The sequence below is a fragment of the Rhinoderma darwinii genome, chromosome 1 (genome assembly GCF_050947455.1).
Source record: "Rhinoderma darwinii isolate aRhiDar2 chromosome 1, aRhiDar2.hap1, whole genome shotgun sequence".
In the NCBI taxonomy this organism is placed as follows: Eukaryota; Metazoa; Chordata; class Amphibia; order Anura; family Rhinodermatidae; genus Rhinoderma; species Rhinoderma darwinii.
The window spans coordinates 549,654,537-549,669,730 of record NC_134687.1 but is presented as its reverse complement, the minus strand read 5'-3'; the positions used below and the strand labels follow the sequence as shown (position 1 = coordinate 549,669,730).

Below are 15,194 nucleotides of genomic sequence, written 5' to 3'. Positions count from 1 at the left end.
AATTCAAAAAAATGTGAAAAAAAATGAAAAACACACTTTTTCCCCTTACAAAATGCTTTACTATTAAAAAAAACCAAAATAAAGCAAAAAAAGTTACACATATTTAGTATCGCTGCGTCCGTAATGACCCCCACTATAAAGCTATTACATTATTTAACCCGCACGGTGAACGCCATAAAAAATAAAATAAAAAACAATGCTGTTTTCAGTGAATCCTGACTTAAAAAAAAGTTTTCAAAAGTGATCAAAAAGTCGCATCTACTCCAAAATGGTACCAATAAAAACTACAAGTCGTCCCGCAAAAAAAAAGCCCTCATTCCATAGCATCGGCGGAACAATAAAAAAGTTATGGCTCTTCAAATATGGAGACACAAAAACAAATAATTTTGAAAAAAAAGTGTTTTTACTGTGTAAAAGTAGTAAAATATCAAAATCTATACAAATTTGGTATCGTTGCAATCGTAATAACCCGCTGAATAAAGATATTGTGTTATTTATACTACACGGTAAACGGCGTAGATTTAGGACGCAAAAAAGGGTGGTGAAATTTCAGGGTTTTTTCTATTACCCCCCCAAAAAAAAGTTAATAAAAGTTAATCAATAAATAATATGTACCCCAAAATGGTGCTATTAAAAAAGACCTTATACAGCTGTGTTGACGCAAAAATAAAAAAGTTATAACTCTTGGAATGCGACGATGGAAAAACGTAAAAAATACCTTGGTCATTAAGGTTTAAAATAGGCTGGTCATTAAGGGGTTAATATTGCGACATACTTGGGGGTGTTTTTGTCCCCAATAGTCTTACAAACTTATCTTGTAAAGTTTCCAGAATGCCAAACCGCTGCCTGCACAGACTATGAGAGGATATCATAATCTGATGTGCCATGTCAATCTTTCATCACTGATGCAGTCTGCAGACTATACAGATACTATAGATAAGTTTTAGAGATCTGTAGGGGATGTAAACATGATTTTTATCTGAAGAACCTCTTCAATTTGCTGTTGGGACAAACTACTGTATTCCAGACAAAATGGTCAGCTTTAGTTATAGTGCGAGAATGAGGAAGAAATGCACGGCATGTGCAAATGACGAGGCAGGTTAAAACGGGAGACATGCACAGAGCAGTCGGCCTACAGCCGTTTCACGTCCTCCAGACGCTTTCTAAATATATCCCGAACTTATTGCCACGGAGTGGAGTAGTGCCAACCCTAATCCTCTTGCATTCTTGATATAGATTTAGTTATAGGACTTAAAGAGTCTCTGTCGCCACATTATAAGTGCCCTATCTTGTACATGATGTGATCGGCGCTGTAATGTAGATTACAGCAGTGTTTTTTATATAGAAAAATGATAATTTTTGACGGAGTTATGACCTATATTAGCTTTATGCTAATGACTTTCTTAATAGACAACTGGGCATGTTTTACTTTTTGACCAAGTGGGCGTTGTGGAGAGAAGTGTATGACACTGACCAATCAGCGTCATACACTTCTCTCCATTCATTTACACAGCACATAGTGATCTAGCTAGATCACTATGTAAAGCCACATACACACACATTAACGTTACTGAAGTGCCCTGACAGTTAATAGACATCACTACCAGCCAGGCCGGGATGTCTATTCAGAATCCTGACACCTCGCTAACGTTTGTGTGAGATTTACAGCAAGGCATGCGTAATCTCACGAAATTACGCTGTAAACTGTCATTTAAAACGAGATTACGCTTGCCTTGCTGTAAATCTCACACAAACGTTAACGAGGTGTCAGGATTCTGAATAGACATCACGACCTGGCTGGTAGTGATGTCTATTCACTGTCAGGACACTTGAGTAACGTTAATGTCTGTGTATGTGGCTGCACATAGTGATCTAGTAAGATCACTATATGCTGCATAAATTAATGGGGAGAAGTGTATGACGCTGATTGGTCACTGATTGGTCAGCGTCATACACTTCTCTCCACAACGCCCACTTGGTCAAAAAGTAAAACACGCCCAGTTGTCTATTAAGAAAGTCATTAGCATAAATCTAAAATAGGTCGTAACTCCGTCAAAAATGATTGTTTTTCGAAATAAAAAACACTGTTGTAATCTACATTACAGTGCTAATCACATTATGTACAAGATAGGCCACTTATAATGTGGTGACAGAGCCTCTTTAAGGTATGTGCTGGAATTCAGACAAGAACTGAGGTACAGATGAGTTCATAGGGATGATGCCCTAAACAGATAAAATGACCGGTCTTTAAGAATAGTATTAGAAAGCCAAGCATCTGATCATAATAATAACTGTATATGTTAATTCTCATGGATATAAATAATTATTCGATTTCCTATCTTTCTTTTCTAGATGAGTAACCTTGTTGCCTCAGAAATTATGAGTCACCCTGATGTCACCTCTAGAGCTAGCTCAATTGAGAAATGGGTGGTGGTGGCTGATATCTGCCGCTGCATGCACAACTACAATGGGGTGCTGGAGATCACATCAGCCTTGAACAGAAGTGCAATCTACAGACTCAAGAAAACCTGGGGCAAAGTTTCTAAACAAGTAAGAAATTGTGTGCAATACACTAAGGTAGGATCCACATCTACATGCATGGAAGTTGTATTGGGTCATATATAACAATTATATTCAATTAAATTCATATATTGATGATCCCAAGTCATTGTTGCCAATTTTTCCATAGCACATTAGTGTCAAATGGCTTTATGGAAAATATAACTGGGATGGCTGTTTAAGCCCCTGCCTTTTACATATATATTTTTTTGTTTATTCATATAAAGCAATGTTTAGTTAAAGGCTATGTACACCTTTAAAATCGTTGTGTTTTTTTTAACCCCTTAAGGACACGGACAATTTTGGCCTTGAGGACAGAGCAATTTTTTTACATTTCCCCTCTTTGCATCCCGACGCTCATAACTCTTTTATTTTTTGTACGACGTAGTTGTAGGAGACTTTGTTTTTTGCGGGACGAGTTGTACTTTATATAGGTACCATTTTTTGGTACAAATACATTATCGTTTAATTTCTATAAATTTTTATTTTGGCGAAAATGCAGAAAAAAAGCAGTTCCGCTGCAGATTTAATTCTTTTTTTTTTTTACACCATACACCGATCATCATAAATAATGTTATACATGTGTTGTACAGGTTGTTACGGTCGTGGCGATACCAAATATGTCTATATTATTTAATGTTTTGGGACTTATATTTTAAAGTTTATTTATTATAAAAAATGTGTGTTTGTGTATTTTTCTACTTTTTATTTATTTATCATTAATTTTTTTTTACATTCATTTAACTTTTTTTTTTAATCCCATAAAGGGATTTATAATTGTTATTTTTATTTTGTAACTGTAATGTACTTGCATAGATCTATATGCCAGTACATTAGCTTGCGTACTGATTGTACACAGGCAGTTGTTAGGGCATACCTCAGTATGCCCTAACAACAGGAAATATGTTCAGACAGCCCTGGGGTCCTTCAATGGACCCTGGGCTGTCTGCCCATACGAGTTGTGGGCTTTCATCACGTCACAGTTATTTTCTGTGACGCGATCAATGTGCAGTCCCCCCTCTTTGAACGCCGCAATCAGCTTTCATCGCGCCGTTCAAAGGGTTAACGGCGGAGAGAAGATGTTTCTCTCCGCTGTCAGAGCGGGGCCGTGGCTGTGTATTACAGACCTTGCCCCGCTCTCGATCACGCGCACAGACGGCTGTCACACAGGACGAGTATGCTCGTCCTAATGCGCGAAGTGCTCGCCGCTCAGGACGAGCATACTCGTCCTGTGTCGGCAACCAGTTAAATAAAAATGTCTATCAGGGTGTTTGGTGCAACTGTGTAAATACATGTTATTTAAAATTATTTTTACTTTTTGAGATACAGCTGTTTTGTATTCTGTATACAGGGCAGCTGTATCTAGTGCTGAAACCTGTATCCATCAGGTCAGCAGGACTGACAGGTTCAATGTCAGCGGCTACACAGGATCCAGCTGTTATCGTTCACATCTAAGTTATGAACTTAGATGTGAACAGTAACAGCTCGATCCTGCATGTCAGAGACAGATTCAGGTCTCAGCGGTAGACACAGCTGCTCTGTATACAGGATACAAAGCAGCTGTAGCTCAAAAAGGTAAAAATTATTTTAAATAAATAGTATATAGAAGGTAGCACCAAACACACTGAAAGTTCTTTTTTTTTAAAATTTAAATAAAAATGACTATTTCAAAGGTGTACATAGCTTTTAACTCTCACGAACATTTTGCTATTTTATACAGTCTCATAACTGCATGACTGGATCATCTTTACTGCTGCCACCCAGTGACTATACAGCATTACATAACATTTTCAAAGATTTTATAATTTTTTTACTTTGTTTTTTTTTTATAGACTAAAGCACTTATGGACAAACTTCAGAAGACTGTCTCATCGGAAGGGAGATTCAAAAATCTTAGAGAGACTCTTAAAAAGTATGTTTGATTTCAGAGTTAATTTCTAATACACTTGTATATATAGTTACATAGTTACATAGTTAGTACGGCTGAAAAAAGACACATGTCCATCAAGTTCAACCAAGGGAAGGGAAAAGGGAAGGAAAAATTTCTACACATAGGAGCTAATATTTTTTTGTTCTAGGAAATTATCTAACCCTTTTTTAAAGCCATCTACTGTCCCTGCTGTGACCAGCTCCTGCGGTAGACTATTCCATAGATTCACAGTTCTCACTGTAAAGAAGCCTTGTCGCCTCTGCAGCTTGAACCTTTTTTCTCCAGATGGAGGGAGTGCCCCCTTGTTTTTTGAGGGGGTTTTACAAGGAACAGGATTTCACCATATTTTTTGTATGTGCCATTAATATATTTATATAAGTTAATCATGTCCCCCCTTAGTCGTCTTTTTTCAAGGCTAAATAGGTTTAATTCTTTTAATCTTTCCTCATAACTTAAATTCTCCATGCCCCTAATTAGCTTCGTTGCTCTTCTTTGTATTTTTTCCAACTCCAGGGCATCCTTTCTATGAACTGGAGCCCAGAACTGGACTGCATATTCTAGATGAGGCCTCACTAATGCTTTGTAAAGTGGTAATATTACATCCCTGTCCCGCGAGTCCATGCCTCTTTTAATACACGACAATATCCTGCTGGCCTTTGAAGCAGCTGATTGACACTGCATGCTGTTATTGAGTTTATGATTTACAAGTACACCCAGATCCTTCTCAACAACTGAATCCGCCAGTGTAGCTCCCCCTAGGACATATGATGCATGCAGGTTGTTGGTACCCAGATGCATAACTTTACATTTATCTACATTAAACTTCATCTGCCAAGTGGACGCCCAAACACTTAGTTTGTTTAAATCTGCCTGTAATTCATGAACATCTTCCATAGTCTGAACTATATTGCATAGCTTGGTGTCATCTGCAAAAATAGAAATAGTGCTATTAATCCCATCCTCTATATCATTAATAAATAAGTTGAATAATAGTGGTCCCAGCACTGAACCCTGGGGTACACCACTTATTACCGGGGACCATTCAGAGTAGGAATCATTGACCACAACTCTCTGGATACGGTCCTTGAGCCAATTCTCAATCCAATTACAAACTATATTTTCTAAACCTATAGTCCGTAATTTACCCATTAGGCGTCTATGGGGGACAGTGTCAAATGCCTTTGCAAAGTCCAAAAACACTAAATCCACAGCGGCCCCTCTGTCTAGACTTCTGCTCACCTCTTCATAAAAACAGATTAGGTTAGTTTGACAACTTCTGTCCTTAGTAAAACCGTGCTGGCTGTCACTTATAATGCTATTTATTGTCACATAATCCTGTATATAGTCCCTCAATAGCCCCTCAAACATTTTCCCCACGATGGATGTTAAGCTTACTGGTCTATAATTACCCGGGGAAGACATAGAGCCCTTTTTGAAAATAGGCACCACATTTGCCCTGCGCCAGTCCCTTGGCACTATACCAGTCACTAGAGATTCTCTGAATATTATGAAAAGGGGGACAGAAATAACTGAACTAAGCTCTTTAAGAACTCTAGGGTGTAACCCATCTGGTCCCGGGGCCTTGTGCACATTTATTTTATTTAATTTAGCTTGGACCATCTCTACATTCATCCAATTCAGTATATCAACTGATATATTAACAGCACTGGCACCGGCTACATCAGCTGCTCCTTCTTCAGTTGTATATACAGAGCTAAAGAACCCATTTAGTAACTCTGCCTTCTCTTGATCCCCTGTGATCAACTCCCCATTACCATTATCTAGGGGTCCCACATGTTCAGACCTGGGCTTTTTTGCATTTATATGCTTGAAGAATTTTTTGGGATTTGTTTTACTATCCTTGGCCACCTGCCTTTCATTTTGTATTTTTGCTAATTTTATTACATTTTTACAGATTTTATTAAGCTCCTTATATTTTACAAAGGCTACAGCTGTACCCTCAGATTTGTATTTTTTAAATGCCCTTTTTTTGTCATGTATTGCCCCTTTCACAGAATGTGTAAGCCATGTGGGGTTTAATTTGAGTCGTTTATACTTGTTACCTGTAGGAATAAATTTTGCACTATAATAACTCAAAGTAGATTTGAAAATCTCCCATTTATCATTTGTTCCATTATTTGACATTAGTTCTTCCCAGTCTATATCCTGAATTGCAGCCCTCATCCTGGGGAAATTGGCTTTCTTAAAATTAAATGTTTTTGCCCTCCCAGCCTGCGTTTGTTTTTTACAGTATAGGTAAAATGTAACTATATTATGATCACTGTTACCGAGGTTTTCACGAACATTGACATTCCCAACAAGATCTGCATTATTAGAAATGACCAGATCCAACAGAGCTTCATATCATAATGTAGTTATAGCAGCCTGTAAGGAGAATTTTATACTGCCATCCACTACAGTTACCTTTTTGACATTCATCTCTCAAATTATAGTAGTTTTACAGCTGTACTGCTACAACTTTGGGTCCTAAAGTCACAGTTGCAACTAGGCCCCTACACCTGGGGTGATCTCACACCCTCTGCCACATAAAAGAAAAAAAGAACAATGGTACTATAATGCCTCATGCACACGACCGTGGGTGCCGGCGAGGTCCCATCTGTGATCCATGGAAAGATAGGACATGTCCTATCTTTCCACGGATCGAAAAGCCAGGTCCGTTTTCACCTGCTAAAGTAAATGGGTTGTGAAAACTATCGGATGCCACTCAGATGCCAGTAAAAACGGTCCAAGTGGCACTCGGTCGTGTGTAATAGGCATAAGTGTGTAGGCCAGGGGTCTCAAACTTGGCCAGGCAAGTGGGCCACATATAGAAAAAATGGGAAGTTGACGGGCCGCATTACTTTCAAATTTGATACAATACAAAATTATTGTTAATCAATTAGTTATTTGAACTACTATAACACTACATTACTATAATAATAATAATACTGCATTACTATAATAATACCGCTAGGTTTAAAATTTTAGAGAATTCTCCACGTGCTTATTTCAACAATCCAGTCTTCCAGTTTAAGTGTCGCTAAATGCAGTCTGGCGGCTCATTTGGCAGCGTTTGGCAGACACACATGTCAAGATTGGGCAGCCACTTTTTAGATAGTGCCACAGTGCCCTCTGTAGATAATGCCACAGTACCCTCTGTAGATACTGCCCCTAGATAATGCCACAGTGTCCTCTGTAGATACTGCCACACACCCACTTTTAGTTAATGCCACAGTGCTCTCTGTAGATGCTGCCACAGTACCCTCTGTAGATGCTGCAACAGTGCCCTCTGTAGATGCTGCCACAGTGCCCTCTGTAGATGCTGCCACAGTGCCCTCTGTAGATGCTGCCACAGTGCCCTCTGTAGATGCTGCCACAGTGCCCTCTGTAGATGCTGCCACAGTGCCCTCTGTAGATGCTGCCACAGTGCCCTCTGTAGATGCTGCCACAGTGCCCTCTGTAGATGCTGCCACAGTGCCCTCTGTAGATGCTGCCACAGTGCCCTCTGTAGATGCTGCCACAGTGCCCTCTGTAGATGCTGCCACAGTGCCCTCTGTAGATGCTGCCACAGTGCCCTCTGTAGATGCTGCCACAGTGCCCTCTGTAGGTGTTGCCACAGTGCCCTCTGTAGGTGTTGCCACAGTGCCCTCTGTAGATGCTACCACAGTGCCCTCTGTAGATGCTACCACAGTGCCCTCTGTAGATGCTACCACAGTGCCCTCAGTAGATGCTACCACAGTGCCCTCAGTAGATGCTACCACAGTGCCCTCCGTAGATGCTACCACAGTGCCCTCCGTAGATGCTACCACAGTGCCCTCCGTAGATGCTACCACAGTGCCCTCCGTAGATGCTACCACAGTGCCTCCGTAGATGCTGCCACAGTGCCCTCCGTAGATGCTGCCACAGTGCCCTCCGCAGATGCTGCCACTGTGCCCTCCGCAGGTGCTGCCACTGTGCCCTCCGCAGATGCTGCCACTGTGCCCTCCGCAGATGCTGCCACAGTGCCCTCCGCAGATGCTGCCACAGTGTCCTCCGCAGATGCTGCGCCAGTGCAGGCAACCCCAGAGCCGGTGTCCCGGAGCAGAGCACTAATATAGGTTCTGCGCTGGAACTCTGGGAAAGCCACTGACATCACTCTCCATATATGGACAGTGATGTCAGGGGCTTGCCCAGAGCTGGGGTCCCGGAGCAGAGCCACTTCTAGCACTCTGCCTGGGATTCCAGCTCTGCTCCTGACATCACTGTCCATATATGGACATGGATGTCAGGGGCAACCCCAGAGCTGAAGTCCCTTCATTAGGCCCCCAGGTCCGCCATCTTTGTACACCCATTAAGTCCTGCCTCTGGCAGGGCTTAATAGATGCCTGTCAGAATCACGATATACTGTAATACATTAGTATTGCAGTATATCGTGCAAGCGATCTAACGATCGCTGGTTGAAGTCCCCTAGGGGAACTAATAAAAAAAAGTAAAAATTAGTTAAATAAAGTTGTTTTTTTTTTGTGTAAAAAAAAATTAAAAAAAATTAAAAGTTCAAAAAACCCCCCTTTTCCCATTTTCCCCCTAGTGCATAGTAAAGAAATAAATAAATATACATAATTGGTATCGCCGCGTCCATAAAAGTCTGAACTATTACAATATATCATTATTTAACCCGCACGGAGAACGCTGTAAAAAAAAAAAATTGTAAACGCTAGAATCTCTATTTTTTGGTCACCTAATCTCCCACAAGAAATGAAATAAAAAGTGATCAAACCGTCGCATTTACACCAAAATGGTAAAATAAGCCCTCATACCACTTAATCGACGGAAAAATAAAAAAGTTATGGCTCTCAGAATTTGGTGACGCAAAATAAATTTTCTTTTTTACACTTAGGTTTTTAATTGTAAAAGTAGTGAAATATAGAAAAAACTGTACATATTTGGTATCGCCGTAATCGTATTGACCCGCAGAATAATTGCACAGTGAATTCCGTAAAAACAACGCGCAAAAAACCATGGAGGAATCGCTGTTTTTTTCATTTTCTACCCCACAAATAATTTTTTTCCCGTTTCCTAGTACATTTTACGGCAAAATAAATGATGCTACGAAAAACTACAACTCGTCTCGCAAAAATCAAGCCCTCATAGTACTATATCGATGGAAAAATAAAGTCGCTATGGCTTCTGGAATGTGGAGAGGAAAAAAAGTATTCGAAAATAAACTTCAAAAACGCTTTGAAATTATGCTCCTAAAACGCCTGGTTTTCAGAGGCTGATTTCTCTTGAAATCAGCCTTGTATTTTTTTGCCTGAAAATAAGCCATGTGAACATGCCCTAACATATTTGTTCTCTAGAAGTGGATTACACAATTACACTAGTTGCATTTTGTCTCACTTCATCTATTCTAGTTCTGGTTAGGCTCTCTCCATACCTTCCTCTGTGTTCCATTTAGGCAGAGCTCAAATCTACATTTGAGGCTACATGGGCAGTAAGGTCAAATATGATGGCAAGAATAGCAGTGCATGCAGCACTGCGTTGTGGCTTCCATTATAAACATGCCTCGATACAAATGTGAACAGAGCCGAGCTTGGAAAAAAAAAAATATGTTTTTCAAAAACGGATATAAATGGTTGTGCATCTCTTTTAATCTATGTGTAATTGGATAATATTAAATACTGGTGGGATCAGGAACACCTATAACAATTTTTTTGTACTCTGTGCATGTTTTGCAGCTGTAACCCGCCTTCTGTACCCTACCTGGGAATGTACCTAACTGACCTAGCATTCATTGAAGAGGGGACTCCAAACTTCACTGAGGAAGGCCTTGTAAATTTTTCAAAAATGCGAATGGTCAGTAAAATTACAAAAGTTAATTAAATGAATAAGCCTTAGTAAACAGTATCATAATGTTTTTTTTTTTCCTTTTAACCGGGTCTATTGATGCCCATAATCTCCTTATACAGTGGATATAAAAAGTCTACACAGCCCTGTTAAAATGCCAGGTTTTTGTCATGTCAAAGAATCAGTACAAGATGAATCATTTCAGAACTTTTTCCACCTTTAATGTCACCTATAATCTGTACAATTCCATTGAAAAACAAACTGAAATCTTTTAGGGTGGAAAAATAAGAACAAAAATAACGTGGTTATTACCCTTAAACTAATACTTTGTTGAATTACCCTTTGACTTTATGACAGCATTCAGTCTTTTAGGGTAGAAGTTTATCAGCATGGCACATCTTGACTTGGCAATAATTGCCCACTCTTCCTTGCAAAAGTGCTGCAAATCTGTTAGATTGCAAGAGCATCTCCTGTGTATGGCCCTCTTCAGGTCACCCCACAGATTTTCAATGGGATTCACTCTGGCTGGGCCATTCCAATGCTTTGATCTTCTTCTGGTGAAGCCATTCTATTGTTGATTTGGAGGTATGCTTTGGGTCATTGTCGTTCTGAAGGGTGAAATTCCTCTTTATCTTCAGCTTTTTAGCAGAGGCCTGCAGGTTTTGTGCCTATATTGACTGATGTTTGGAACTGTTCATAATTCCCTCCACCTTCACTAATGCCCCAGTTCCATCTGCAGAAAAACAGCCCCGAATCATAATGCTGCCTTCTCCATGCTCATGCTTCACTGTGGGTATGGTGTTCTTTTGGTGATGTGTAGTGTTGGCTTTGCACCAAATATACCTTTTGGAATTATGGCCAAAAAGTTCAACCTTGGTCCTATCAGACCTTAAGGGTATGTGCACATGGTAGCAGGCTTTTACGTCTGAAAAGACAGACTGTTTTCAGGAGAAAACAGCTGCCTCGTTTCAGACGTAAATGCTCCTCCTCGCATTTTGCGAGGCTTCTCTGACAGGTTGTCTGCACAGTACATCGGCAAACCCATTCAAATGAATGGGCAGATGTTTGCCGACGTATTGTAGCCTTATTTTCAGACGTAAAACGAGGCATAATACGCTTCGTTTACGTCTGAAAATAGGTCGTATGAACCCAGCCTAACACTTTTTCCCACATGCTTTTGGCAGACTTGATGTAGGTCTTTGCAAAACATAGCCGGGCTTGGATGTTTTTCTTTGTTAGAAGAGGCTTCCGTCTTGCCACCCTACCCCACAGCCCAGACATATGAAGACTACGGGAGATTGTTGTCACATGCACTACACAACCAGTACCTGCCAGAAAGTCCTGAAGATCCTTTAATGTTGCTGTAGGCCTCTTGGTAGCCTCCTGGGCCAATTTTCGTCTTGTCTTTTCATCAAGTTTTGAGGGATGTCCAGTTCTTGGTAATGTCACTGTTGTGCCAAATGTAATCCACTTCTTGATGACCGTCTTCACTGTGTTCCATGGTATATCTAATGCCTTGGAAATTCTTTAGTACCATTCTCCTGACTGATGCCTTTCAACAATCAGATCCCTTTGATGTGTTGTAAGCTCTTTACGGACCATGGCTTTTCCTGTCACATGCAACAATGAAAATGTCAGGAAAATCCTAATAGAACAGCTGAACCTTATATGGGGTTGCTCAGAATCACTTTAAATAATGACAGCTGTGTACTGACTACTATTTAACATGAGTTTAAACGTGATTGGCTAATGCTGAACACAACCCCATCCCCAATTATAACAGGGTGTTCATACCTATGCAAACACATTATTGTCGTTTTGTTATTTTTAGTTTCCCCTCTAAGGCCTCATGCACACGACCGTAAAAACTCACGTTATTACGGGTCGTAATTACGACCCGTAATAACGGGCTCATAGACTTCTATTGGCGACGGGTGCCTTCCCGTTTTCTCACGGGAAGGGGCCCGTGCCGTTGAAAAAGATAGAACATGTCCTATTTCAGGCCGTAATAACGGTACGGACAGTCCATAGAAGTCTATGGAGCTCTCGTAATGACGGGTGGCTACATGTGTGCACCCGTCATTACGGCAGCGTTGCTAAGCGACGTCCGTAAATAGTCACTGTCCAGGGAGCTGAAAGAGTTAACTGATCGGCAGTAACTCTTTCAGCACCCTGGACAGTGACTACCGATCAGTATAAACCTGTAAAAAATAACAATAAAAGACGTTCATACTTACCGAGAACTTCCTGCTTCCTCCAGTCCGGTCTCCCGCCCGTTGCCTTGGTGACGCGTCCCTCTCGACATCCGGCCCGACGTCCTGGATGACGTTTCAGGCCATGTGACCGCTGCAGCCAATCACAGGTCAATCACAGGCTGCAGCGGTCACATGGACTGCCGCGTCATCCAGGGATGTCGGGCTGGATGTGAAGAGAGGGACGCGTCACCAAGACAACGGCCGGGTAAGTATGAATTTCTTTAACTTTTATTACAGAAAAGGCTGTCCCTTCTCTCTATCCTGCACTGATAGAGAGAAGGGGCTGCCGATTAGTGCAGTGCTATTTTGCCGCCAAAAACGTGCCCGTAAATACGGGTGGAATACGGGTGACACCGGACCCATATTTACGGGCACGGGTTCGTAAATACTGGTGCAAAACGGGTCGAATACGTGTGACACTGGACCCGAATTTACGCCAGTATTTACGGGTGGGAAAAAATACGGTCGTGTGCATGAGGCCTTCATGTTGTTTTTCAATGAAATTGTACAGATTATGGGTCACATTAAAGGTGGAAAAAGTTCTGAAATTATTCATCTTGTACTGATTTTTTTGACATGACAACCTGGCATTTTAACAGGGGTATGTAGACTTTTATATCCACTCTATCTGGAAGGGGGGAACTATTAACTTTGTTTAGCTCATTATTAGAAGTGATTGTTAAATAGTTGGGCTCATTTATGTAGAAACATGTTTTTTTTTAAATAATTATTATTATTATTATTATTTATTTTCTTCTATAGATATCACATATTATTCGAGAAATACGCCAGTTCCAGCAGACCCCTTACAGGATAGAGCACCAGCCTAAGGTAAAAATCACTAAGGCTTCGTTTACAATCTGCGTCAGGGCTCCATTCCGTCTGAGCTTTCTGTCGAACAGAGCGCTGACTGACACAAACGGAACCCTTGCACAACGGAGAGAAACGGAAACCATTGGCACCGGATCCTTCACCATTGATATCAATGGTGTTGGAAACGGAAACCAGTGGTTTCCGTTTCTGTCAGTCAGGGCTCCGTTCCAACGTAACGGAACCCTGACGCAGATGTGAAAGCAGCTTTAGTAAACATTGCACACAAATGTTATTCAAATACTTTAAAATTCTTATTAGAAAAAAAGGTCCATAGACATATTAAACCCTGTGTAGCCTGATGCTGCAGTCATAGTGCAATCCGTCTGTCCCACCTGTCATCTTATTAAAAAGTAGGAGACAAATTGAATCGAGTATGACTGCAGAATGAGACTACACAGAGTACTGTATATAAGCTGTAGATGCAAAATGGCATTTCTAATTAAGATGATTTGCAAAGTTGCTTCATTTTTAATTTCCGATGCATTGGAACAATATTACGGTAATATGTGGTTGTGAATGTGGACCTTTCCTTTAAGAAGCATAGGCTGGCATACAATACAGTATAAAAGTGGTAGTAGATACTTACTGTGTATTGCTATTATTTTCAGTCACATTTTCATTTACGGAAAGGTTCCTGTCTAGGTCCTAGGACCTTTTTATAATAATTTTTAGACAAAATTCTTATCTGGGTAATAGATATGCACCAGAAACAAATATGACATGGAAACACTACATTTTACATTGCACGCAGAAAACAAGATAAAAAAATTTTGAAATGTTTTTAAACCACCAACGAACCATCTCTAGAGTTCCAGAGTTTGATTGCCACCGCTGACTTTTTATATAGTTGATAAATCTGAGAACAGTAAAGTGGTTTAAAGTATGGCATCTATAAAATGCCCTAATAAAGGATATCTAGTGGGTAAATAAGCACACACTAAACAACCCCCCATAAATTCTGATTGGTGGCCCAAAATAACAGACCCCCACCCCTTAGAAATGAAAGGGGTATTACTGTTTCAGCCTATTAAGTTTATTCATCGTATAATAAAAATGTATACAATTTTCCAATATATTTTCTATACAATTCTTACTTCCAGTAGATAAAGCTCTATCCTAATAAAATGTGACCGTTTTTCAATGGATTTAATACAGAGTATTTCCAAAAGTTAAACAATACAATAGAATGTGTACACAATGAGGCATATTGACTGATACTGGTGCACTACTGACAAGTGCAACACTGTGGGGCAGATTTACTAAGACTTGCGTTTTAAACGCCAGTCTTAGCTATCTGTTCCGCTGGAATAAGATGCAACAGATATATTAAGAAGCGCATGCCTCTTAATAAATCTGTTGCATCTTCCTGCTGGATGTGAGCCATCCCTACATCAGACATAAAAAAAAAGATGATCACCGCTCCTCTACACTACTCCCCTAATCTCTCACTGCATGCCGCGGCTCATACAACGGACTGATGCCGAGCAGCGTCAGGGCCTCACTGAGTGCTGTGTCACATATGTCTTGAGGCTGCACGGCATCAGTATGTTGTATGAGCCACGGCCGGCAGTGAGTGCCTGAGGGGATCCAGAGGGGAGAAGAGGAGTGGTGAGGTGATACATACATGTTTGTTTGTTTTTTTATTGTCCGATGGGGGAGGGGACAAGGTATGAGGCCCGGCACAGGCTTCTACCTTGCTACGCCTCACAGAGTGAAATCTAGATTTCCGCTATCATTTGCGCCGGTTTTCCGTG

General features: G+C 40.6%; 1 protein-coding gene across 3 annotated transcripts in view; it reads left to right on the top strand.

The window, feature by feature from the left end:
* The window catches only part of RASGRF2 (Ras protein specific guanine nucleotide releasing factor 2), a 296,181-nt gene that overhangs the window by 279,136 nt on the left and 1,851 nt on the right, over positions 1-15,194 (top strand). For all 3 annotated transcript variants that reach the window (XM_075837752.1, XM_075837761.1, XM_075837744.1), the window contains 4 exons: positions 2,353-2,550; positions 4,392-4,471; positions 10,204-10,321; positions 13,330-13,398. In XM_075837752.1, the coding sequence (XP_075693867.1) occupies positions 2,353-2,550; positions 4,392-4,471; positions 10,204-10,321; positions 13,330-13,398 (465 nt within the window). The remainder of the gene's footprint in view (positions 1-2,352; positions 2,551-4,391; positions 4,472-10,203; positions 10,322-13,329; positions 13,399-15,194) is intronic.